The sequence below is a fragment of the Phalangium opilio genome, unplaced genomic scaffold, assembly GCF_054372755.1.
Source record: "Phalangium opilio isolate 3A_F unplaced genomic scaffold, DU_Popi_V2 ptg000024l_1, whole genome shotgun sequence".
In the NCBI taxonomy this organism is placed as follows: Eukaryota; Metazoa; Arthropoda; class Arachnida; order Opiliones; family Phalangiidae; genus Phalangium; species Phalangium opilio.
Window position 1 is genome coordinate 8,167,643 of NW_028324155.1, and position 27,255 is coordinate 8,194,897.

General features: G+C 40.2%; 3 protein-coding genes across 9 annotated transcripts; 1 reads left to right on the forward strand and 2 right to left on the reverse strand.

Annotated features, from left to right (window-relative positions):
- Positions 1-866: 866 nt before the first annotated feature.
- lig (ubiquitin-associated protein-like lingerer) lies at positions 867-11,930 on the reverse strand. Of its 6 annotated transcripts, none has more exons than XM_089868447.1 (17): positions 11,802-11,930; positions 10,951-11,108; positions 10,674-10,871; positions 10,245-10,605; positions 9,962-10,183; positions 9,691-9,749; positions 9,307-9,606; positions 9,004-9,237; positions 8,485-8,947; positions 8,027-8,415; positions 7,680-7,851; positions 7,471-7,583; positions 5,879-5,935; positions 5,237-5,315; positions 3,801-4,088; positions 3,372-3,436; positions 867-2,192 (listed from the first exon to the last, which is right to left on the reverse strand). In XM_089868447.1, the coding sequence occupies exons 2-17, from the start codon at positions 11,071-11,073 to the stop codon at positions 1,965-1,967; spliced, it is 3,351 nt and encodes a 1,116-aa protein (XP_089724573.1). In that variant the 5' UTR covers positions 11,074-11,108; positions 11,802-11,930; the 3' UTR covers positions 867-1,964. The 6 variants fall into 6 exon arrangements, with proteins under 6 accessions (XP_089724573.1, XP_089724572.1, XP_089724570.1 ...); XM_089868446.1 differs by having other exon boundaries at positions 7,471-7,580; positions 9,691-9,761; XM_089868444.1 differs by having other exon boundaries at positions 9,691-9,761.
- A 294-nt stretch (positions 11,931-12,224) lies between these two features.
- Positions 12,225-15,903, reverse strand: LOC149692636 (uncharacterized). 2 transcript variants are annotated; one of them, XM_089868456.1, is made up of 10 exons: positions 15,702-15,903; positions 15,157-15,554; positions 15,052-15,093; positions 14,715-14,977; positions 14,573-14,654; positions 14,023-14,517; positions 13,880-13,957; positions 13,718-13,813; positions 13,332-13,644; positions 12,225-13,267 (listed from the first exon to the last, which is right to left on the reverse strand). In XM_089868456.1, exons 2-10 carry the CDS (start codon positions 15,502-15,504, stop codon positions 12,327-12,329), a joined length of 2,658 nt encoding a protein of 885 aa, XP_089724582.1. In that variant the 5' UTR covers positions 15,505-15,554; positions 15,702-15,903; the 3' UTR covers positions 12,225-12,326. The 2 variants fall into 2 exon arrangements, with proteins under 2 accessions (XP_089724582.1, XP_089724581.1); XM_089868455.1 differs by having other exon boundaries at positions 15,647-15,903.
- Positions 15,904-16,139: 236 nt separating this feature from the next.
- On the forward strand, positions 16,140-16,618 carry LOC149692637 (centromere protein X-like). The gene is made up of 2 exons (XM_089868458.1): positions 16,140-16,409; positions 16,467-16,618. Exons 1-2 carry the CDS (start codon positions 16,252-16,254, stop codon positions 16,555-16,557), a joined length of 249 nt encoding a protein of 82 aa, XP_089724584.1. The 5' UTR covers positions 16,140-16,251; the 3' UTR covers positions 16,558-16,618.
- Positions 16,619-27,255: the final 10,637 nt, after the last annotated feature.

Genomic DNA, 27,255 nt, shown 5'->3' on the forward strand with positions numbered 1-27,255 from the left:
GTTTAATTTCTCGAAACCTTTTTTTCCCAAAATTTTTTTTTTAAGGATTTCACGACATTCTTTCCATAGACGGAAACTTGGGGGGGATCAGGGGTCAAAGGGCAAAACTTTTACAATTGTTACTAAAAATCTTTCATATAAGTTTTTGTTTTTTAAATAGTTCGTTAAGAAGTCGATCCCACAATACAAAAATTATTTCTACAATTGAAAATTTTTTAGTTTTTGGTCTTTTTTATTTTTATTTCTCTTTCTCTATTAGTTTAGGCGCAAAACCGGTTTTATATTTCATAAAACCGGTTAGTTAATTAATTAATTTATTAATTAAACTAATCCCAGACATTTTATCCCCTCTCGTTAATTATAAGAATTAAAAAATGAATTAACCCCCAATGATCATAGAGTATAATTTCTCCGATAGATATTAAGTGTGAAATAAATTACACGCGGTATTGTGATTAATTAGTTAAATTTTAACCCCAATTATAATTAAAAATATTTCAGAATTGTTCTTTTACGCAAAAAGAAAACGCGATAAAGAGATTGCGGAATAAATGCTCGAGGAACGAACGGCATTCGCGAAAATTGCACTGGCAAGTAAAGCCACGTGTATGTGATTACTGATTACGGCAGAAGTAAATAGGAGTTCAATGTATAGGCTTCAAAATGAGACAAATTTGTCAAAATCGAACAAAAAATGTCGCAACGCGAAGGTTTACTGTTAAAACTTGATAACTCTCGTTAATAATTGAGCAATTTTGTCGGAATTTGACTCAATTTGTAGCTATTATCGTTTCCTACGCAATTTAACCTCGTAATCCAAGATGTTTTTGGTGGGAAGAATTAAAATTAAAAATTCTTGACTTTCATTTTGTTACCTTTTACATTTAATTCTTGAAAATTGTCTTAAATTTCTCGACGACAAAATATACATCTTAACTAATAGTGTCACGTGACGGAAAACAAAACAAAAATAAGTGTTAGCTGGACCAATCAATCAATCTCTTTCCGAGATGAGGTGGAAAAGGGATGGGATGGGGAGCAGGGTCAGGGGTCAAAGATAGCCTATAATACACATCGCGCGCAAAAAAAAAAAAATAACTCGCCACAATATTAATAATAATAATAAAAATTGATGGTAGGTGGAAAGGTCAAGGGGACAATCTTACGTCATTATAGAAAAAAAAAATAGAGAAAATTAATACCACCTGTTATTAAAAAAAAGCAGAAACGGTGGGATTTCCAAACTGTACAAGCTAATTAATTATAATCTTCGCTTTTCCATTGTTGGGTGACGAGAAAAAGTTTTCTTTGTGTTAATTAAATTTTCTCCGTAATTAATCCATTTAAATAATTTTAAATTTAAACTAATTGTAGACGAAATTAATTCCTCTTTAATTAATCCGCGACAGAACTCATTCCAAACTACGAAACGAGACAAACTAGGATCAAATCGGACAGTAAATAACAAAGTTATCAACTATTTCCTTCAACCTAACTCGTTAAATTAAATTAGGTGATCCAATTGGTCTCATTTCGGGGAAAAAATTTAATTCCGTCCAATTTAAAAACGGGGGTTTGGAATGAAGATTATTTTGTCAAAAAGGGTCCAATGGTCAAGGGGGGGTGGGGAAGAGGGGGTGAAAGGTATAGAAGAATTTCATATATAATTTGAATAAGAGCCCAGTCGAAAAAAAATAAAATAAAATACCACCTTTGGTTTTGGTTTTTCTAAATTTGTATTTTGTTATTTCGTTTCCCTGTTTTGAAATATCCTTGTAATTTGGGGGGAGTTTATTTTTATTTATTTTTTCATCTCAACGAGGGCCATAGAGATACTAAATTGTTCTTTTTTTGAGGATATAATTCAAGGGGGGGATCGATTGAATTTTTACTTTTCTTGCATTGACGAAGAAGAAGAAGGTGGTGGGGTGTTTTTTTTGTTTGTTTGTTTGTTTGTTTTTCGTCTAGTTGTTATTCCAAAAAGGATAGCTCTGTTTGCCGCTGGAAGGACCTTTGGCTTGGCCCATACTCTGTTGAGTTCTTTGGGGGCCGCTATGGGCACCCGCTCCCGCCTGCGGCGAATCCTGAAGGTGATGGTGCAGGTTGATGGAGTGGGGTTGGCCATGCGCCAACAGAGGAATAAAGGGGGTTGGGGCGTAAGGAGTGGACGAATTGCCAATTGGCCCCGCACCCTACAACAACAACGACAACAATCAACCCACCGTTTAGTTTCAGATTAACTAACGTTAGGCCCGCGTAAACAAAATTTTATCTCGCAAAAATTAAAGATGCTTTTGTGGAAATGAACAGCGAAACTTAGAAGCGCAATTGCCAATTTCCCACAGGCAATTTTAGCATAAATATCTAATTGCAAATGCAGCAAGATTGAAACCTAAACAAAACAGCTGTCTTTTATCACCACCAAGCAGGGCCGGATTAAAGGGGGGGCCAAGGGGGCACTGGCCCCCCGGGCGCAAGGCTTGTTGGGGGCGCTTTGATTTAAACTATTCCCCCTTAGCAACATTTACTGTTCCTTTTTTCTCGGCTTAAGGGGGCGCCTACCATCTCGGCCCCCGGGTGCTAAATTGCTTAATCCGGCCCTGCCACCAAGGTTCGCGTGGTACGCGTTCTCGCGTCATATACATACAACTTTTAATCTTAGATAGGGACAAAAATTGCCAAATGGGAAGCTAGAATTTTGCCCCTTCTAAGACAGTAACAGCAAAACGCCGCCGCGATTACTACTACGCAAATTGAACAAATGCAAATTGAATTTTTGCGCATTATGGCAAGGATGAAGAGGGGGGGGAGTAAACCCGCGAGAAATAGGCGGGGGGGTAGTAACTGCGGAATGGGTCAGATTGGATGGGACATCAAAAAAGGGGGGAGGAATAGAGTAATGTCAGTTCTACTATGCAAACGTCATACCATAGAGTAGTGTCGGTAGAGGGGGGAGTAGACTGTGTATCCCTCCCTCTAGACGCGCTTTTGTAAGAAGGGATACTGTACATACGCGCCTGGTAGGGGGGATGAGACTTAGCTAAGAGATAGAAGTGTATGACGTTTGCATACGTAGAACAGACACTATCTCTTAGCTCAGTGTCATCCCCCCTACCAGGCGCGTACAGTATCCCCTCTTACAAAAAGCGCGCCTAGAGGGAGGGATAAACAGTCTACTCCCCGCTCTACCGACACTACACTATAGGTAATTGGTCAAGAAGGACAGTTCCTCCCACATTTTTGGCGTCCCACCCAACCTAAGCCCTACCACAGCGCGCCAAATTCTCTCCCATGTCGTATCCCCCCCCCCCAAATCATCCTTGATTACGGCGCATGGGATGGTTTTTTTTTTTTTTTTTTTAAATTCGTACCTTAGCCAATGGCTGATGCGATTTACTGTAGATTGAGTTTGACAGATCTGGTGTTGTTCCCGTACCTTTCAAATCAACAAAAACCATAAATACTTACATTTAAATACACACACCTTAAAAAGGGGATAGGGCCTAAAATGGCAATGACATACATATCATTATCATTAAGGGGTATAAAATTAAACCAAAATCATCTAAACTTTTAATAATAATAATCAACTAGAGAAGAAAATCAAATAAATCAGGGCAAACGCAATTTGACAAAGGACAAAATTAAACTTAAGTAATTAAAAATAAAGAAAACGAAAACGAAAAAAACCAAAAAGGGGGTGTTGTTGTTTGTATGTATTTCTTATATCTCATTGTTTTTAAATCGTATTGGGAAAGGTTCATTAGTAGAGTAATTAATGAAAGACGGCGGTATCATACCCGAACCGTAAGTATGCGATCCATAGGCTGTCGCTTTTTGATACTGGCTGTTTGAAGAAGCACCGTGGGCGTTGGTCGCTGGAGGAACCTGCTGAAACATGGGAGGGGCGTAGTGAGGGATGCTTCCCGGCATTATACCCTGGGCGGGAAAGTAATAACCGTATCCCGGATGCAATGCTGGCGCCGCGTTCATAAACGTTTGACCGTGAGTCTGAGTGGCATTTTGACCTTGAGATAACGTCGTCGCCACTGATGAAGCCTCGGAATCAGCTCGGCTGAATTTCACATCTAAACCAATACACAAATAAACAACAAACAGGATTTTATTGGGCGTTTTTCTTGAAAATATAGGATTTTATAGGACGTTTTTTCTTGAACATATAGAGCTATTTCAGTGGGGGAAAAATTTCGTCTGCTACGAAAATTGGGCCTGCCTTTGAGTGTAGAGGGCGGCCATTTTGTGAGGGTTTCTCTATGGGCAAATAGCATTGGTGACGTAGCCATTACCCCCTCTGAAATAGCTCTATAGGAAGGACTTTTTTTCTTGAACTTATAGGATTTTATAGGATGTTTTTTCTTGAACTTATAGGATGTTATAGGACCTTTTTTCTTGAACTTATAGGATGTTATAGGACCTTTTTTCTTGAACTTATATGATGTTATAGGACCTTTTTCTTGAACTTATAGGATGTTATAGGACGTTTTTTCTTGAACTTATAGGATGTTATAGGACGTTTTTTCTTGAACTTATAGGATGTTATAGGACGTTTTTTCTTGAACTTATAGGATGTTATAGGACCTTTTTCTTGAAAATATAGGATTTTATAGGACCTTTTTCTTGAAAATAAAGGATTTTATAGGACCTTTTTCTTGAACATATAGGATTTTATAGGACCTTTTTCTTGAACATATAGGATTTTATAGGACCTTTTTCTTGATAATAAAGGATTTTATAAGACGTTTTTCTTGAAAATATAGGATTTTACATGACGTTTTTCTTGAAAATATAGGATTTTATAGGACGTTTTTCTTGAAAATATAGGATTTTATAGGAAGTTTTTTCTTGAAAATATAGGATTTTATAGGAAGTTTTTTCTTAAACATATAGGATTTTATAGGAAGTTTTTTCTTAAACATATAGGATTTTATAGGACGTTTTTTCTATAACATATAGGATTTTATAGGACTTTTTTCTTGAACATATAGGATTTTATAGGACATTTTTCTTGAAAATATAGGATTTAAGGACGTTTTTCATGAAAATATAGGATTTAAGGACGTTTTTCATGAAAATATAGGATTTAAGGACGTTTTTCATGAAAATATAAGATTTAAGGACGTTTTTCTTGAAAAAATAGGATTTTATAGGCCTATTTTCAAAATATAGGAATTATAGGACCCTGCATCAGGGTAGGTTATGTATATGAAGTATTTACCTGTATAAGCTACACTGGCCATACTAGGATCCCGTCCTGTTAAACTGGTGGGCGCTTGATACTGCATATCGTAATAGCCCTAGATTAAAAAACAAAAAAACAAACAACTTGTTGTTAAATTTTCAAAATAAATCCGAGGTGAACTGAAAACTCTCCTGATGAGTTGCGATTGAACTGAAAAATGGGTGTTAAAGACAAAACAAAATGAGCCAAAAACATAAATAAATGCTTCCCTGAAACAAACAAAACAAAAAAAAAAGCTAGAAATGGAAACATAAACAACAACCACTGCTTATACAAATGATCTTTCGGTTAATTAATTATTTATTTTTAATTGCTGGTTACTCGGGGTCTGAACCTAAAAAAAAAAAAAAAAAAACCCAAACAATGCCAGATACTGATGAGGAAAACATTACAACACCAATGAAAAATGGAATCAATTTTGACGGCCATCTTTGCTCCGTGTGACGAAATATTAAAGCTAGCTAAAGACATAATTGTCGTTAAAGAGGAAGGGGGGATGAAACGAGAGGGGGGGAAGAGGTAGACGATGGTTTAATTTAATTAAGATGGTAATATATATATATTATTGTGTTTTGTTGGTGTTTTTGTTTTTTGGCACAGTGTTATGTATCAACGTACCATCCTTGACTGCATCATCTGCATTTCTTCAACACTATATATAGTCGGCTGCAAGCCCTTCAAAAATAAGAAACAACCAGTAAATAAAAAAGAGAAAATTATGAAAAACTGACCACCAGACAGAGAAAATGGACCGCAAATTAAATCGTCAAATAATAAAAAAAAAATAAAAGCGAAGTATAAAAATAACCACGTTGCGGTTATTTCAATAGCAAAGGCTTAGTATTAATTATTTTATTGGCATTAATCCTATTGGCAAAGGCTTAGTATTAATTTTATTGGCATTAATTCTATTGGCAAAGGCTTAGTATTAATTTTATTGGCATTAATTTTATTGGCATTAATTCTATTGGCAAAGGCTTAGTATTAATTTTATTGGCATTAATCCTATTGGCAAAGGCTTAGTATTAATTTTATTGGCATTAATCCTATTGGCAAAGGCTTAGTATTAATTTTATTGGCATTAATCCTATTGGCAAAGGCTTAGTATTAATTTTATTGGCACAGGCTTAGCAAGATCAGTTTTAAAGCGAGATCCAATCAAAATAATAATTATTAGACTCCAAAGCGATTAAGCAAAAAAAAAAAAAAAAAAAAAAATGGGGAATGTTTAGTTTTGATAAAAAGTGTTATTAATCGCGTGTGAGAAGATTGTTCTTTTGTTTTATAAAGAAATGCGGATTTTGCATAAGTATTTTTTAAAAGTTTGATTAAAATTTGGAACTAACGGTACGTGGGTGTTCAAATTCCTAAGTTTGTCCCCCCCCCCTCAATATTTCACGGAATAATTCCCTGGAAAAGACGCATGTCATAGTTGTGGTAGACCACAACCAACTCGATCACGCGCTCAACTTGAGTTCGCGAGCCCATGGGCTATGGGTAGACCACAACCAACTCGATCACGCGCTCAACTTGAGTTCGCGAGCCCATGGGCTATGGGTAGACCACAACCAACTCGATCACGCGCTCAACTTGAGTTCGCAAGCCCATGAGCTATGGATAGACCACAGCCAACTCGGTCACGCGTTCACCTTGAATCCGGGAGCCCATGGGCTATGGATAGACCACAGCCAACTGGACCACGCGCTTAGCTTGAGTTCGCGAGCCCATGGGCTATGGATAGACCACAGCCAACTCGACCTTGCGATCAGCTTGAGTCCGCGAGCCCATGGGCTATGGATAGACCACAGCCAACTGGACCACGCGCTTAGCTTGAGTTCGCGAACCATGGGCTATGGATAGACCACAGCCAACTCCATCAAGCGCTTAGCTTGAGTTCGCGAGTCCATAGGCTATGGATAGACCACAACCAACTCCATCACGCGCTCAACTTGAGTTCGCGAGCCCATGGGCTATGGATAGACCACAGCCAACTCGGTCACGCGTTCACCTTGAATCCGGGAGCCCATGGGCTATGGATAGACCACAGCCAACTGGACCACGCGCTTAGCTTGAGTTCGCGAACCATGGGCTATGGATAGACCACAGCAAAATCTAACACGCGCGAGTCCATGGGCTATAGGTTGACTTAAGTCTTATTAATGCCCCGTCCCCTCCCCCATTATTGTTGGATAAAGGAATGGGAGACTTACGTAAAATGGCATTCCAGCTGCCTGGCTCATAATGTAGGGATGATGACTCATCATGGTGGGCGTGGCCGCCGCTGCCGGTACTCCTGGCGGAATATTCGCTTGAGGCTTTCCTGCTGTAAAACACCAGTTAGTTCCATCAACAATCCGGGAGAGCTAGCTAACGTGTCCCCAAAAGGAAGACGCGAGACCCAATGAAGATGATTACTTACTCGCTGGGACAGAATTCTTTAGCACCGAAGTTGTGATGGTTGATGAGGATGTAGCTACTAGACCACCCAGGGCCGATGATCCTCCCAAATTTGATCCTCCTAAGCTTCCAACTTGATTCGAGGCGCCACTGTTGCTAGATAAACTTCCACCACTCGAGTTATCATAGGACAGCTGCAAAAACAAATAGGCCTTATTGAAATGACTATTGGGGATACTCCGGTACTCTAATCCACTAGCACCATTTTTACGCTATTGTAGGACGAAATTAGAGATTCTATGGGTAGTCTAATCCGCTAGCACCACTTGCCTTAGCACCATTTCCATGCCATTGTAGGGCGAAACCTACCTGTGAATTTTGTTGCTGATCAACGTGATTCATGGAACTGTTTAACTTTGAAGAGTTATTTGACAAAGAATGAGAGGCGCTGTTTGCGTAACCTTGCTGTTGGGTCGGATACGTATAGGAGGCGCTGTATCCACCACCACCACCACCACTCTGTTGAGGTTGATAGCCCGTCGTTTGAGCGGATCCCGCGTTGTACGCAGTTGACTGTTGCATGCCATAGCTATTTGCCGAGGCATTATGAGCATTGCTCATGTAACTGTTCTGAGACTGATTGGCTACATTGGATAAATTATCCATTTGCGTCAAGGAACTACTTTGGTGCGAGTAGTTATTCGAATTTGAACTCAGGCTTGACGACCCTAACAAGGACTTCTGACCAGAGTATGGTCCTGTCAAAAAGCATCAACATTAGATCTACTACAACTCCTTGATGATGATAATAATAATAGGATAATTACCATCAACTGTAGTAGATTGAGAGGATCTTTGTGATCCGTAAGAAGGTCCCGACACACTCTTCCTCTCACTTTGTTGAGAGGACATCATCATTGTATCCGGCGCCGAAACCTTTTGCGCCGATCCACTAATACTTGTAGAGTTTTGCGCGAGATCTTTGTTAACGGTGGAAACTGAGGAGCTTAGACCATAGGCGGAACTTGAATCTTTCCCCAATGTCGACGAAGAATTCAACGTGATGGGAATGGAAGATGAGATAGCGACGCTGTTGGGGTGTCCCCCCGCCCCGACAGACATCTGTTTGCTCATGATATTTGTACTATCTTGGAAGCCACCGACAGAGTCGGGTAGCCCCGAAAAATCAATGCCACTCAGTGACGAATCAGTCCCAAATTCTAAAGCTCCAAACTGAACATCTAAGTTGGAAATGCCATCATCAGGCATTTCAACCGCGGACTCGGGAATCTAAAATGATTAAGTGGTCAGTTTGAAACATTATTAGGCCAATAACTTAATTATACCTTGGATGGGGGTGGTATTCTAGGTCTTTGCGCCTTGGGTCTCTGTGCCAAAGCTTGGTTGTTCTTGGCCATGGCCACCGCGTTGGCTTGTTGTTGCATGTGTTGCAGGGTGGAGGCGGCAGCGTTGGAGGAGAGATCCATGGCTTGTTGTTGATTCCCACTCGAAAAGACGGAAGAGTAGGCGCTATTTGTCGTTCCATGATGTGACGAATTACTGTTCATACCACTAGGAATCTGAGAAGACAAATGTACTTGAAACCAACCATGCATGAATGAGTGAACAAGGAAGTGATGATATCTTACTCCAACCGCGGCTTTAATACTCTCAGCTGCCTGTTGAGCATAGGGGCTTAAACTGAATTGGTTTTGTCCCAATTGGGATGCTTGGGACACTTGCGTTTGCGCCATGGGGGAGACTCCGTTGGACTGAATGGAATTCTTGGCGGCGGAAACCATATCGGAGGATGGAGTTCCTTGTTGCTTTTGTAGCAATGAGACTAAATCGAGACTCTGGGTCAGTCCACTAGCGGAAGGCGAATCTTCGTTCTTTTGTAGGCTCGACTGTACACTGGTGCTTGGTGTGAATACTTTTGTTTCTGTTAACTGCTCGCGACCATTCGTTTCAATTATAACATTGACTATCTTGAAGTTATTGAATAAAAAGATGGTTTGAAGTTATATATTTACACTTTCAGTCCAGTCTTCTTCACTCCAGTCCTCACTGTTGGCTATCTCTGACCAATTTCCTAAATTGAAACCTGATTCTCGTTATCCGCGGTATATTCATTGCAACAACCCAATAATAGGCCTCTACCCTCACAATATTAAGCAAAGCTATGAAATAGTTCAATGGAACAACACAAAATACAATGCGTTGCAATGGGAAGTTGTAGGCGTGAAACGAACACTTCACTCATCTAAGTGATAAGTATGCTATAAAAATAATGTTGATGAATACCTGTGGTTCCCGGTTGGTTGTGAGCGGGAGCTTTTGATCTGGGAGCATTGTCCGAGGCTTGTTCAGCAGTGCTGTTTGTCCACGTGTCCATGGATTGAGGGAAGCCATCAGAAGAGAGACCCCTATTCTGGAAAGTGCGAACTCGCCCTCCTCCACCACCACCACCTCCTTCACGGTTGCCTCCTCGACTGCCGTCGCCTCCGCGATTACCGCGACCTCGTCCTAACCACAATTATTAATAAAGTCCCCTTTACACTTAGAATGCAAAGTGTGATTTTCTTACTTCCTCCTCCTCTAGGTCTACCATCATCTTTGCCATCGGCATTTCTTTCTCTTCGACTTTCTTCCAAATTTCTCTCATTCTTTTCATTTTCTTTGTTTCTCCAATTGCCTCCTCTTCCCCTGTTGAGGCGCGGGGGTCCTCTGTTGCGGAAGTCCTCCCTTCCCGACTTTCCACCTTCTCCCCCTCTCTCTCCTCTGTTCCTCTCTTGAGGGCGATCTCCCCTGTTTCTCTCTCCCTTCTCTGTTCTGTTCTCTTTGTTGTTGGCTGATGTTGAGCCCTTTCCTCCTTCTCCAGACACTGCCTCACTCTGCTTCTGAGATTGACGGTTCTTCTTCTTTTTACCAGACAACTCCCATTCACCCTAAAAAACACACAGGACTCAATAGGATCAATGTCAGTTCCTTCATTAATTCACAAATCCAGTCTTACTTCATTCTGCGTTCCTTCTAGGAGCATGATGACGGCCCTCTCAGGGTCATTATCACAATCATGCAAGGCAATGATGGCTGTATCATTACTTTTGCCTGTCAGTTCGCTAACTTGATCAATTTTCTTTTGCAAATCTGGATCGTCCGATTTGTTAGCGTCATTGATTATCTGCGCTATTCTGATCTGTTCAGCTGTTGCCTAATTCATACATAAATCCAAACACACTTTTGTTACACACTAACCATCTAAAGTCAATCAGGGAGATGGGGATCAGTACCTGGACTTTGGGATTCAATCCGTCAGGAGCTTTGGGCCACTCTGTTGTGTTTTTGTGGGGTGTGTTCTGATTTTTATTTCCTCTGTCTTTTGAAGCCCTCCCCATATTCTGCGAACTCATCATATACAGTATATACAAAACAGAGGTATGTACAAAAGCTGAAATATATCAATACCAAAACATTCAAAGATCCACTAGTTTAAATTCGTTACAATATAAACCAACAACAATATATTAATCAAACCAACTCAGCCACAGTTAATGCGCTACACGTGTCTCAATAAGTGTAAGGTTAATAAGCATTCAATATCATATAAACATTGGTCTAAAATAACACCTATGTTGACTAAAATTATACGCTCAATCTTTATAAAAATGTTGCTAAATTAAATTTAAATAATAACGCGTAGGCAATGATTACCAATCAATGATTGAGTGTCTTAATAAGAGCTATCTTAAGTTCTTATTAACAAAGTAAATCAGCCAAGGCTTAACCTCATAATGGCGCAAACTGTCTTTTAACACAGGTAAATCGGCGATATGTTTCAATTTATTTCGATTGGAATACCTACTTTCTTTGTACGTTTAATCAAATTTGTAATTAATAGTTTTAATTAAGTAAGGAAAGCTTTTCGGGCTTTTAGAAACGAGGCTTAGCGTGACATTGTGACAAAGGGCCCACGGTTACTGAACTGCTGAATGGAGCGCGCCTTTCCTAGGGACGCGTGCACAGCGCATTATAGAACTAAAATTAACCCCTCGTTCCTTTAAAAAGCGACACTACTTAAATATATTAATTGTTTTTCATTCATTAATAATTATAAGATAAAAAAATTGAAAAAAAAACTTACAGCAAAAACGTCGTGAAAAAGAATTCTCACATTAATGGCCTTTAGATCGGTACGTTCGCGAGTTAACTCACAAAGAATGTCACGTGACTACACCGTCACGATGACGCCAACCCCAACATCCAATCAGAAGAGAAGACTTACTGGGAGGGAATTTCCAATGAAAAAAATGTGTCTGCTTCCGGAATTGGACATACAAACTTAATTTTAAGCTTATTTTCCATTTATTTTAAATAAATTCATTCGAAATTACCATTTTAATACCTACATCAAACCTAATTAAAAAAAGATATCCCGTTTCTAGTTGGTGGACTGCAAATAAAGTTAAAGTAACGCTAGGCCTAATTCGATTTACATGTTCACACATCCGTCACACTGTTGACCTTGTGAACAACACATTCAAATAAATAAATAAATAAATAAATGTTGTATATAGTAATGAACCTTTATTGAACACTATGGTTTCATTTATGTACAGTTGCTGTGAAAAATTTTAATAAAAGTTGTTTCAAAATTAAATTCCTATTCCTAATCTAAATTAATGACTTCGTGTGAAGAAGTAGCGCCACATTGCTCGTCTAATTTGGGACTTTTGGCGGTGGTGGATAATTGAATAGGGCTAGTTCTCTTGATGAACTTTAAGATGGAAGGGGTTGATTTAGCCGTTTTTGGGCAATCCAACATGCCTTTCTCCAATGATGACGGGCTGATTCTCGCGTTAGGCTTAACGAAATTCAATAAACTAGGGGTGTTTGTAGGCGAGAGGCTTTTAGTTTCCTGACAGTTACTTTCCTTTTTGACAACTTCAGTTTCAGTTTTTTTGACAACAGTTGTTGGAACGATTCTTCGAGGAGCTTTAGGAACCAAAAGTGTATTTGTGTTGGAAAGAACCGCTTTCGTTTCATTTGGCAAAGTTGAAGGATCTAATCGATCCAAATTCAACTTGATAGATTTCTTTTTGTTATCCGGAGTTAGGGTTAACTTTGGGGTAATGACCTTGGCGAATTTTAAGATGGAAGGTGTAGTAGAGATATTGGTGGAATTTGTCTGAGGTTTCTCTTCGAGAATCTTTTTAGCAGCAACTTGTAAAGGTTCTTGTTCTTTCGATTCTTTTTTCGTGACGTAATTCCACTGATTTGGAATGGGTAGATCTTGACAATCATGTTCCTTCCTAATTTCTTCACGAACCCACCAACAAATTCGATTCAAATTGGGGTCGGGTGACCTCATCCACAACGCCATTTTGTTGAAGGTTATTTCCAATTGACGTTTTGATATTTTAGTCTGAGGCGAAGACTCTCCTTCCTTCTTTGGAACCAGTGGGGAAGGTTGTTCTTGGAGATGGGTGGACCCTTCTTCAACTTTACCTTCTTGGCGGGTTTTTTGAAGCCAAAATTCTTGGAATTCATTCAAGAGAAAGTTACGACCGTTTATGTTGCCATGAATCAACTTAATGAAATCAGTCATGGCTTAAAAAAAATAAAGAGATTTCAAGTTATGTTTTTAACTTCCCGAGTGTCATTAACTCGTTACCTTCTTGAGGGAACTTCTTCCATATCTTTTTCTTTCCTTCTGTGGTATGAGATGAGCTGGCATTAGGCGTTATCGTTAATCCATCTTCATTATTAGAGACATCGATTGAAGTAACAATAGGTATTGAAACAAGAATGACTGCTGAGTAGGCGCTCAGTTTTTGGTTCAAAACTTTCTCTCTGGGGTCGTCTTCAGCCATCCACAAACATCCGGTGATTCTGGGTTTCATTTCTGAGCATTTCTTTTTCAGTTCCTCTTGAAATTCCAACTGACGCATTTTTAAACGTTTCTGCAAATGTTCCGGACTGTCTCCCTAATCGCGAATAACACAAAAAGCGCGGCATTAAATAAAATAATCTTCCAAGGATGATGATGATTTAATGTACCATTTCATCATCTTTCTCTTCATCAGCGGATAAATAACCATGTGGGACAAAGAACTCATTGTCAACTTCATAATCATCTTCACTCTCTTTCTCGTCCTGCAAAGAAACAATCAATTAGTTTCCTTCCACTTTGGCGTCATAGTTTTATAATCTATGTCCTACATCAGAGCCTGACAAGCTTTCACCGGGTCCTCCTTCTTCCCATTCTTCATCACTGTCAACTTCGTAATCGAAAAACGCCTACCAATAATGAACAATCAAATAAAGTTTAAGTCCTTCTTGTACAGTGCCATTGAATTACTAACAGTATCTTGAGCAAATGGATTCCTTCCTTTGATGGTTGAGCCCTTTTTCATCCAAGTTCCATAGTAAGGCGGACGGACATTCTCGCTAAATTGCAATAATTTTGCTCTGTGCTTTTCCTTGGTTTGTTCAGGAAGATTATCATCAAGGATGATCAAGTCCTCCTCCTCATCAGGGTTGATATCTTTCCTGTTTTTGTTGCCATCTTTGTCAACGGATTTCTTCTTGCAAAGAGGGACTCTTTTTCCAGTTTTCAGTTCTTGAAGGTACAATTCAGTCTCCTTTTGGTTTTGGAAGGCAATTTCAAAGTCTTCTCTTTTGAAGTGATAGCTGGCGACATCGGGGACAACAGAGGCTAGTGTCATGTTCTTCATGACTTCAAAGGGTTTGAAGATGCCATTACATTGTCCTTGTTCTTCATTTTGAGCTGAAGGACTAGACTCATTTTTAATGAAGAATTTCTTGAAGGAAGCTTTTTCTTTTTGTTTCTTTCGTTCCTGGAATAATTTCAAAGTTAATCTTAGATTATAATCTAATTAATGGTCAAATTACCTCTTCCTCTTCAGCTTTCTTTTTCTCCTCCAGTTTCTTGAGTCGTTCTTCTTCTTTACGTTTCTTTTCATCGTGTTTCTCACTAAAAAAAGATGGTTTTTAAATAATGAATTAGTTTTGAACAATTTTTCCAAGTATTTACTTTAGAAGTTGTAGTTTTTTCTGCTTTTCTTCCTCTTTGGCTTTCAATTTCTCCAGACGTTCCTGTTCCTCTTTTTCCTTCTTTTCTTGTTTCAGTCTCAGTTTTTCTTCCAATTCCTTCAACTTCTTTTCCTTTTCCTCCAACTTTTTTTGTTCCCTTTCCAACCTTTCTTCCTCTTTGCGTTTTTTCTTCAAGTCCCTAGCTTCTTGTAGTTGTTTCTCTCTTTCCATTCGTAAACGAAGCTTCTCTTTCTTACGTTTTTCCTAAAATAAATTCCAGTAGATGTTGGTTAAATTAAGTTTCCAACTAACATCAAAGTTGTGATGGAAAAACCTACCAATTCTTCTAATTTCTTAGGATTTGTGGGAGTTAATCGTTTCTACACAGAATGATTTATAATTAAAACTAAATTTTGGCTTAAAGTTAACCAAGACAAACTAACCTTCCTGACAATTTGAGTAGGATTAGCATCATCTCCAGGAGCTAATTGCGATCCCTGTTCAAAGATTAAACTAGCGTCCATTTCACTGGTTTCTGCGTGGGAACCTTCTAATTCGCTTTCCTTGTTGTCATCATCATTTTTACAAGCAACATTATCAGTACCACTGACACTTTCACTAGACACTAAAACCTCTTCATCAGACATGGAAGTGTCATGATTGATATTAGATTTGGCACTTTCCGAGGAGGTTTTTGTCAAATTAGCCGTGTCAATATTCTCTTCTTCTTTCTTAGAAACTTTGTTCGGAGTTGGAGAACTTTCATTCTCTGATGATAATTTACGTTTCATTAATTGTATCGTGGAAGATTTGATGTCTATAACTTTAAAAGGAAGTCGACCTGGAATGAAAAGATTGATTTCGCGGTTAAAATACCTAAAATTATTACGAAGGTAATTCTTTAATTATGTTCAGTAACTGGAACTTAATTACTTTGCTTTTTATTTGGCGTTTTATCCTCCAGATTACTCATTTCAGCAGCACTTACCAAAGTACAACGTGATTTTTAAGGTAAAGAAACAACTTAACAAGGGTTAAAATTACGCGAAATTATTGTGCAGTTAAAGTAAAATTAAATCATTATCGTAGAAATTATTAAATTGTAGATAAATATTAATTAGAAGTTAAATAAATATTAAGAAAACGATGGTTAAGCGTACACGGTACACTGACAGAAGAACCGCGTTTTTGCCGTAATTTGGCGGGAAATTTACGGGCATTCGGCGCGCCACTAGCGGCGAAAAACGTACCAGGTCATATGGGCAACATTTTGCGTTGAAAACTAGACATGAATAAAAAGAAATCGAAATAACCAACTAACGTTTAATTTATCGCTATTATTTTAGAATTTAGACATAAATTTGATGAACTTTTTTAAAGTATTTTTATGACAGGAGAATAGAAAGCTCAAGGTTCTGGCAGCCCTATTTCCCGCTCTTGTCACCATATTTAAAAGGACGGTCCTCGTAGGTTCGTCTGTTACACAAGTGTTTACCACTTTACCGTCTATAGCTAGGGTTAAACTTGTAGTTAAAATAATGTCTATAGGTGAAAACCAACCAGTTTTTCGTTTGGAAACAATAGAACAATTGTTCGTCTTAAATTTTAAACGAAAATCAAATCGTAAAATCGATCCTCAAGCTTTGAAACTACTGCGGGATGTAATTAGAACTTTTGTCAATGAAGCCATACTCAGGTTTGTTACTATACTTCAACGCTATGAAGCATAACTAAATTTAGTTTGAACATTCAGAAGCGTGGAGCAAGCTAAGCTTTCAAACGATAAGAACGTTACCACAGAACATCTGGAAAAAGTTCTACCTCAACTTTTACTTGATTTTTAAGGAAAACACTTATTTACAATGAAACTGTTGAAAATAAAAAATAAAATGCTCTTTTTTGGCACGTCTGTTTTATGAATCATTTCTTTAAAATGACCTCTTGGGTAAATAAACCAAAATGTTTTTCATAAAGCAGCTAGATTAAATTTTGTTTGAGCTGTTTTGATATCAGCCTGGATCCCTGGAACTTACGAAAGCCATGGCAAACAGTATAATAGAATATATAGATTCGGGTTTTTTGTAATAGAGGTCGCGCCTTCTGCTTTCTGAGACTGAATTTCTCACGAGCGAGTACCGCTATTGGCACTCCGTTACATCTTCCTATAGCTTTAAATATAGTCAAAGGAATACGCTGCCATTAGCGTATTATGGAAAGCTCCTCTTTGGTAACTAGCTCCGCATCAAAATCCAACAAATTCCATAGAAAAACACAATAGTTAGGTGTTGAGGGACCATGATACTTCGAGGAATTACTCCACCGAATGTCCTCTTCTCTGGCGCAGTGGTGCATCCGGGTTTCGGAATGAAATTTCGCGCCATAAATCTCTTTTGACGCCGTGTTTTTGGGCTGAAAATTTAGCCAATAAATAACGATAGGCAAGCACGCACTAGGGTACGAAGAAAAGCCATTAAATCTAATACTTTTGAGTATCGAAACAGGAGGGTGAAGGGAAGGGGACTGGGCTCTTATAGTATCTTACTATATTAAGGAACCAAGGGGACTCGATTTTTGTCGAAGGGGTGGGGGAAGATTTACTTTGGAGAGCCTTTTAATTAAAGCATTTATTACGGGAAAACTGACTCTTTCCATCCAGCACTTTAATCGTTTTTGCCGCTGCCAGGGTCGGACGGGGGAAAAGGGATTCGAGATGGTGGGAAAAAGGGCCCATTTAAGGGCTCACTCGTGTTTGTCAAAAGCTCAAGCTGCTGGCCTCTTCGCGCAAATTAAAAAGTTTTCCCGCCTCATCTGACGCTGACGCTTTCGCAACGGCACCCCCTGTCCGTGTTAAGCCTAATTTGTTCCCGTTAACGAAGCAATCGAGAGCGCATATTTCTTATATTCCCACGCACTTTTCCGTATCCATACAGGATCCTAATGACAAATTTGAAAATCACGGGGGACACCCTGACCCCCATATTATTCAAAGTACGTTAGGCTTAGCTTTAGGTTGCCATACCGTAGAAGACCTCAAAAGTTGGCTTCTAAGAACAAAACTAAAGATAGAAGTTGTAATATTACAATTACCATCGAGAGAGAAAAGTTCCGTACGAGTTTGTAATGACAGAAGTTAAGGTTAACTATGTATAGATAAAAGGGGTATAAAAAAGTGGTGCTTTTTGGGTTTGGATGCGGCCTAGTACTATCTGTGTAAGAATGGCGGGTAATTTTTAAGGCGCTCTGCATTATTGATAACTGGATTAGATGGTTCGAGCCCACGCATGCACGCGCTTATACACTCTCCCCCTCCTCGGCCCTCTCAATAGATAGATAGATTTCCAGGCCAACTAAATTGTTCGCTAGCGTCTTTAATACCGCTTCGCCCAACTTACTTTAGTTATACTATTCCTTCCTGCAACCCAAAGAGAGGGAGAAGGGGTACGAGGTTAGGGTTAACGCCGGTGCGAGGGAGAGTTGGAAGGCAAACTAAGAACATTAAGGCAAAACTTTAACCAATTTGGAAGAAAACGAAGCCGCCGCGATACCTAAGGACCTATAGTTTTCCCTCGAGGTAAAAAAAGGAACCACTATACACCCTTAGCATCTTGCCACGCGCCACCCTCGAGTCAGAAAAGTTTGCGGCTGACGTACTTTACTCAGAGATGAAGTTGAAAAGGGGAAAGGCGCTTACCGACATGTATTGTTTTGTTATTATAAGAAAAGAATGAACTCTGGTTGAATTTACAAGATGCTAAGAGGGTACAGAGAGAGTGGCGCATCTCTTGTCTCCGAGGCCTTATAAATTCCCGATGCAACACGTAAAAGGTCTAAAATGGCGGGAAAAAAGCTCTCGCCAAGAAGGTTATTTCTTATTCTAGGGGTTCCCTCCCCTTTCTCTCGCTTTTACCTAATTCGAAGGTAGGATTAGGATGGCCAATTCCCCGGATAATAGCTCTAAGACAAACTACCGGTAAACTCGGATAGCGCGCTGAAAAAGCTTCCAGGCGCTTAAAACTCGCCTCCAAAATTAAACAATAAAAAAAAACCGGATCTTCCAACTTCACCTAAAAATAAATAATTATAATTTCTTCGAATAGTCGCCAAGCGCTTGAGGGGAAAGCCAACTTCCAGGATGAAACGTTAACGTCAGTTTTCCGTAGAACGCCTGTAGAAATGTTTCACCCGCCAAACACCAGTGTTAAGGGAGAAGCCAAACCACCCGATAGCCTCTAGGGTAAAATTACTAAAGTTTGGCGCGCATTTTATCGTTCGATTGGGAAAACTATAATGCGAACTAAACCCGAGGCTAAGAGTTAGCCGCCTCTTTTTTGCCGGGAAAATAGGTGTAACATTAAAGAAAACGGCGTCCTCTAAAACAGCACCACCACCAATTCTTTTTCCCTCCCTTTTTCTTTCTTGGCGCGCGAGCTTTTTCCCGCCAAATTTGTAGAGTGGAAGAGGAAAAGGGGTGGGGTGGGGAGGGGAAAAGCATTAGAGCGACGCCGTACGCGTTTTACGACACGCGTGCCGGTGACTAAAAGATTGTGGTCGCCCACCAAAAATATATAGAGCCATTTCGCGGAGAGATGGGGTGGGTGCCCCCCTCCCTCAAAAAGACACGCTCGTTTCTATAAAAAAAACGAGTGTAGAGAAAGAAGAAGAATTCGGAAGAGATAGACATGTGTTGCTCGGAAAAGCACCACCCCCGCAATTGCCGATTCTAGAGGCATTCTCTCGGGAACTCGCGCGCGCGCAAATGTTTCCTAGTGAAAGCACGCGAGCCGCACCAAGAAGCAAAGAGACCTTTCTAAAGTGGAGTAGAAATGTTTCGTCTTTCAATGACAATCACATCTTGTTTGCGGTTTAAGAATCAGATCCAAATACAAGAAAGGTACCATAATTCTGATAAAACACCTCGATTTTACGCAAGAAAGTATCTGAACATTGTTAATTAGTTTAATCGTTGAAGTATTGCGGAATTTGTCATAAATGTCACCTTATCTAAGCCTTTTTTATATTAGCTAAATATATACGCACACTCATTTGAGAGACAATCGCGCGTGAGTGCGTTACGCTTCAGGGGCTTCAGGTAAAAAGCGCGGCACCCCAAAAACACTTAAGAGAGAGATACCTCCTTCCTTGGTCTTCCTATAATGAAAAAGAGTCACCAGGCAGCGCCGCTCAGTTATATATAGAAAAGCATGTGTACTCTAAGGGTTTTGCCGGGCGCAGTGCATACCGGGTAATGGCTCTCTTTCTCTCTCTCTCTCTCTCCCTCCATCACAATGGCACCGAGATGAAATATTCATAAGCGCCTAGGATCGAAATAAGAGGCTTTCTCCCACCGCCACACACTTAAACTATAGAGACCGATATAGAAACACCTATAGCTCTCTCTCTCGTCTCTTTCTCCATTTGCTACGGTGCTCAAAGACTGAATGGAGTGAAGTGGTCCAAGAGAAGGAAATGCTAGTGAAATGGTTCCTTAATTGGGTTACATCCGCCCCCGCACGCTCTCTTCGGAGATGACTCGGTCACCAATGCCTCTTAAGAAGCACGACATGGAGGTGATACGCTTATCATTGGAGTGGCAAAACGTCTACAATCTCCGGATAAATCATAGTCGCTTCCGACGAACCAAACCAAACCAATCTACATAGAGTAGACCATTTATTTAACATATAGTCTTTGAGCGTCTTGTAAAATAAGTTTGGAATCCACCTAGATTATTTCAATAGTTCGTTAGCGTATTGTCTATACCGCGGAAGAGACAAAATTCAAACGTCAGTATATACTTAACTCACTCCGCGCCCCTCAAAGACTATATATAGTACAAGGACTGCAGATCCGAGGCAAAATCCTATTGGGTGCACTAATGCATCTTGGGAAAATGTGTTTTGACGCTGGGAGTGCGTGGATCAGAAACCTCTATCGTTAATAGATAATCCATCCTAGAGAGAGAGAGAGTTGCTTTCTGTGAGCGCGTTTCCTCCGAGTTGACTATAATCTTATATAAGAGCAATATAATAAAAATGGTGTGAGCAAAGGGTCCTCACCAAATGGACAACAATTCCGGACCCCCCTCTTCCCCTTTGCGAGCATGATGCAGAAGGCCATTATTTATTGAGAGCCTCGGGCACGATGACCAAAGCAGCGCCCAGGAGAGAGAGAGAGAGAGAGAGAGAGAGAGAGAGAGAGAGAGAGAGAGAGAGAGAGAGAGAGAGAGAGAGAGAGAGAGAGAGAGAGAGAGAGAGAGAGAGAGAGAGAGAGAAGAGAGAGAGAGAGAGAGAGAGAGAGAGAGAGAGAGAGAGAGAGAGAAGAGAGAGAGAGAGAGAACGGTAGCCTTCTGAAGTATTTATGGAAAGGGATCTATGGCCAGCGTGGCTCAAGGAACCTATACGCAATGAGATACGAGCTCGAGCCACTGATATAATAACATACAGAGGATAGTTCTCTGGTCAGCCTTCCTTCCCTGGAAATCCATGTACCATTCTTCAAACTCTCAACGGACAAATCGCCGCTACAAAAAAAGGGGGACACAACCACTCAAAACGACCACGCAATCCGAAACATGAGTTTTTAAAATACTTAACTTCCTCAAACTAAAAATATTGGGGGATGATTTCCCTCAAATCAATGACATCGTCAAATTAGGAATTTATATATAACGCAAAAGAATTTAAAAAAAACACACGTTTAGAAAAGTATTTGGCGGGAATAAATCGCGCGCCAAGTGACACGTGCAGTTTCGAATAAATTTGGCGCTAATTTCAATACGCCCACGCGACCGCGAGCTCGATTTTTAAAATCAAAGACAGATTTGATATAAAATATGTCTCGAGATTCAAGGTAATTTCACGGGTACGGGTTGGAAGGCGAGAGATTGATAGCGCGAGGGTTCAATTGGAAAGGCCCGTTTATATAGTTTTTTAAAGGAGGAAATAATAGGACAGCGTAATATTCCATTCAACGCTGACTGAAATAAAAAAAAAACTAAATGGAAAACAAAACGACTGCAGTCAAGTCCGCACCGCGAACGCGTTGACCTTCTTTAAAGATAATCGCCATTACTCGTACTGTGAGGGGAGAGAAAGACGGAGGGCCGAGGGGAGAATTAGGGACTGGAATTTGAAGGAAATCTCGGAAGGGGACTCCCCGCTAAGATGCCTTTTTTCATCCTGATCGAATTGATCACGAAGTTCTCGCGTCACGATCGCCTAAAAACACTACGTACTACAAACAGCGCTGCTAAAATAAAATTTGTTTCTTCGCGATAGATAAGATGGTTTCAGCACTAATCTCAACCATTCCATTTTAAACCCGTTATATTCCATCAAATTAATCGAGCTAATCTAATTATCATTGAATGACCCCAGGGACATTAAAAAAACAAGCTAGACTATTTTTTTAACTTTAAATAAAAAACGCGGGATAAAAAAGGGCGCAAAAAAGTCTCGTGATGGCATTTGACTTTGGTGTATGGCACGTGCTGTCGTTGGTATAGCGCGCGTTCTTCCGCGTGCAGTTAATGCCTTTTGGCCATGTTTCTATTCAGGGGTGTAATGTAAAGGGCCTGCGCGCGCGATTTCCTTGGTTAGGCACGCGTGACATCTCCCGCGCTTTTTTTCTCTATAAGATAGGGGTCAGCCCAACCCATCTCGGAGAGATTCTCCGACTGCGAGAAAGCAACTGTACTTTTTAAGTGTCATTAAAGTATCGTTAAGGGTTAATGAGGGGCGGCTATCCAATGACTCTAATGACAAGGTCACGCCTTCGCCCCTAACACTCGTCTTTTCTCTTTCGTAATTCATCTTTTCTTCTTCATTTCATCCACAAAACTCCTAGGCTATTTTTATAATCTTGACCTATAAATACTTTTGATGGGATTTAAAACGGTAATATATAGAAATACTATAGACCTACTAATTCCCGGAGTGATTTGCCCCTCGATAAACCTACTGAGGCGCATTCATTGGAGTGAGTAGCCCCTCGCCGTAATATTAATTTGAAATCTCACTCAATGTGTTGACTTGTTGTTGTTGTTGTTATTGTAATTGGGGAAACGGATTAAATGTTTTGTATTCAGAATTAGAGACGAGCAATTTGTGTCCGCGTACAAAAGGTTCTAAACGAGTGAACCGAATCGAAATTTGAAAATAATATAATAGAAGTTGCTCTATTATTCACCAGCGCCATTTCCCTTTCGACGATGACAGCTCTAGGCAGACACAATAATATATATCAGCGTACCAATTCATTTCTAAAGGATGTGCTTGTTCCCTCGCAAAAATACCCTACCAACCTCTTCCCCTCCCCCATCCGTACTCTCCAGAACAATAAAAACAAACGAAGGTGATTTGGGTTTTTGTTGCGGCGGAAAATGGAGTACGTAATTAAATGCAAAGAATCAATGTTATACTTATGTCGGTGTGTTGGTTCGAACTCCGGAAAAGCGGCACGCAGTAACCGCCTTAAATCGAAAACGAGGACAGCTTGACGTCTGAGAAGATTTTAACGGAAGACATCATCGCCCCGAAAACAAGCTAATCGTTGTTCTTTCACGTTCGACGATGCGCGAGCATTCGTTCTTTTACGCTGACCTGCTGTCGTCAAAATTTACAACTGGGAACAAAAATTAACAGAGCTAGAGCTATTAGAGGGTACGATTCCGAATTTTCACACTGACACCGCCACCGAGACACGAACCGGAAATGATCACAAGATGGGGTCAACCGGGTCAAGATACGTGGAATGAAACTAAAGCCATTTGTTGGATGTCGATTTTTATCTGGGCACACCTTAAAGGGGGATAAGACAGCAACTGACTCCCTTCGTAGTCTGTTAGGCTTAGGATATGTTAAAATTAGGTGTTGTTAGGCTTAGGATAGATTAGGCTTAGGTATTGTCTCGTAAACGCTAAGAATGTGATAGAATAGAATATCTTTGGATAAACTAAACTGAAATTGAGCCACAAATTGGAATAAATTTTCTTCTATGTAAGATATGGTTTTGAAATGTTACAATGTACACGAGCTCTTGAAAATGAAAGACAGGCTCGCGCATTGCGCAGCGGGAAATAGAGCGCGCGTTTTATAAAGACGCCTAGAGTGTATAAGCCTAAAGAAGTAGCTGTCAAAAATGTCTCCCAGCCGCAACAATTTCCATTTGCTTTCTAATAAAGTAGGTAGAAACGCGTATTTTATCGTTGACAAAGGTCAGCCGCATTTCGCATCCATCAGAGCTGGTGACTTGCTCTAAGCGGGATGCCACGATGTCCTTAATTCCAATATATACTTGAATTTATGATTGCCAAAGAGGAGGAGGTCAACCCATGGGTGTCGCTCCTTTTTCAAGGGCGCCTCATTCGTCTTTGTTAATCGACCAAGATACGAAGGCGGGATGCCCGGCCGAGGAGCCCCCTAAGGTGGCCCACAGACTCGACAAATGTTAATTTAATTTTGGAAAGTTCTGGTTGTCCCCAAATTGTTCAATTCATTAGACCAATTTGCGGGTCGCCTTTCGAAGGGGCTAAGAGAGTATGTCGACTAATTTAGAGTCAATCGCTCACTGTCGAAAGCTTTTTTTTAAACTCAAGCAACTTTAACCAACTAACTGGAGAAAAAAACCTCTCTCTCTCTCTATGGGATCAATAAAACACTCATTAAAAAATGCGTAAGTATATACGGAACTGCACTCTTCGAAAGCTTAAACCTTTCCCTAATTCCCAATAGAAAAGTTGTTAATTCTAAGATTGAATTCTCCTTCCTTACCCTAGAATAAACGGGAGCACGAGGAGGAAAGAAAAAAATGTGATTTCGGGATGAATTGATACTAAAGATAAAGGTGGGCCGCAATACATCTTGGATTAACGTTCGCTCGATACTCTATTAGCGTTTAAAGCTCGCATTCGTTCCAAGTCGGTAATTGTGTCGCGTGCCGCGTCCAAGTAAGTGTTATTAACGCCCCAATATCCTCTTTTAAGACGAAAGGCACCGAATATATAATTATATAAACACCACCAAACTAATATCCGAGATGAGAGAACCCCCCAAATACATCGCCTATCAATAACCAGCCAAGGAATACACACATATCTAGATGAGATGGTTTAGTCTATCTACATGTTTTTGCCCTCCTTACTCGCTGACTTTGTATAACGCAAAGTATTTAGTGTCTTTGGGTTTAGTTTAGGTTAGGTTAGGTTAGATTAGGCTTTGGTTTAGGTTATGGGGTCACGTTGCCTAACTCTATGGAAAGGTATGAAGTATTTCTATCACAAGTTCAAACGATTTCTCTGTATCCTAATGAAAGTACCAATAATAAAGTGTTTAACTATCTCATGTATATCGATAGCTGATAGCAATTGGCGGGCCATTACGAAGGCATCAATTTTTTTTATCCGGGGACTTTAAGTTAGTAATTAAGTATAAAGGTTGCGGGGGAATACGGAGGAGGGAAGAATCAATGAATGGGCTATTAAACGTTTGGCCATCGACTATAGCTCTTTCATTTAAGAAGAAGCCGAGGAGGGAGAGAGAAATCAATATTTTGATAGCGGCCAGCGACACCGAAAAAAAAAAAACTATCTCATCCTACAAGAACTAGAAGATGAAAAAAAAAAGATGTATTGGGTAATTAGAGGGAGGGTCCATGCGCAGCTAAAGCCAAGCAACTAAGTAGCAGTGACCGAAGAGCAGCAGCGTGCAAGACGCCATACCCTAGCCTAATCTCCGTATCATGGGCTTGAAATGTTAAGCCTTGGTGGAAGAAATTGACGGAGGTTTCGTGAAGGACAACGTCTCCCCCAAAGTTAATTTGTCCTCCCTTACCGCGTTTATACGGTAAAACTATAGCAGATAAGAACATTGCTGGATTAGAATGGACTATGAACAGTAGTCAGGACGGTTAGGAAATAGGAAGGCATCTCGCTCTAGCACCATTCCTGGGTCAGATAAGAAAATATATCAGTATATCCAACACTCTCTCGCCCCATCCAGGCTTTAAATCTAGATCAATTGGTGTTTGACTCTCGCTGATGTCGTCAATGAAGGATAGTGCGGAGTGTCAACCCAGGAGCTCTTCTTATCTCTACCCATCCTTCTTTGCCATGTCCCGGTCTATCCTGGACTGACTTACCGAGGGATTGGGAGAGACTTAACACGCAGTTCATTCTTATCGATGATTCGATAGGGGTTTGGCTTTTATAGACACGTAATACACCCGCGACCATACCACGTGGATTTACAGTGTCCTAGAAGGCGTCTTAGAGTATATACGCCATGCCTGAAGTAAAACCTAATTCAGTCGGTCCAAAGACCAAAGAATTATAGCGTGCCATAATTCCATTAAAAATTTTGGCACATATCATACAAACTAACTAATCGAGGGGATGGACACTAAATAATAAGTCAATCAAAAGATATAATAAACAAAACCTTTAGACTCGTATCAAAATAGTGTTAATCCCCTCAAGTATAACACGCGGGCGAACACGTTTTTATAAAACATTTAGATGAACCGATAAGGAAAAAATTACCTATCTGAAAAGATTATAACGTATATAGACGGGGTTTTATATTAGGCAGATGAAAATTGGTAGACAACACCGCCCCTCCATCGTCCACAAAACTCCCTCCCTCCCTGGCCACTCCACCTACGAACGACCTCAATCTGCGAGCACAGCGGGACTACAAGAGACTGATGGCGCATTTTAAAATTGACGAAGCCCGAGGAGGTACTAGCGACCAACACCGACTAAGTCAAGAAAAAGATGAAATCAAGTTTCCGATTGTTTTACAAAACTTCGCAATTCATTCAGGAAGATCTTGAGAGCCTTTGCGTCGCTTGAAACGTGTCAAGGCGCTCAATATGGCCTGATGAATGAAATAGAGACAGAGAGGGTCATCGGCCATCTTGGGGGAGAACTTTCTTCGATGGCACCTGGAGTTGAAGGCTACATCATACATCTTGTCACCGAAAATCAGACAGGAGGCGAGAGCGTATACGTTGTTTCTCTTTGCCTCGCTCCCAACTTATTTTAATACAAACTTTCTTGGTTTTTTTTCCGCTCGCGGTTTTTTTGACGGAATCCCGCGGAGTGATAAGTAATGGCCACGCTTAACTGAACAGGACCACAAGCCCTCCCTCCCCCCTTCGTTCTCTCTGATAAATTCTACATTTGACCGCTCCTGAATTAAATTCGACTTCAAATCAAAAATATATCACTTGGTCTGTACACGCTCCGCTCCGCTCTTTCTTTTAATCACTTTCATTAAATTTTAATTAAAACGGTGTAGGTGCTCGGTGCATGGCGGGTAGTATGACGCAGTATGACGTCACGTCAATGGACATTATTTCGCGTGATTAGCCTCCTAGCGGGGAGTCTCCCTTCATCCCTACAGGCCCATTCTATATTCGGCGGCGTTTATTTCAATAGCTCACTCGCTTATCGTATCAGACACTATGCATTTTATTATATGAACCCCTTTATTTTTTTTCAATCTCAACTCTTTCATATAAGAAGGGGGGAGACCCCAAAAGCG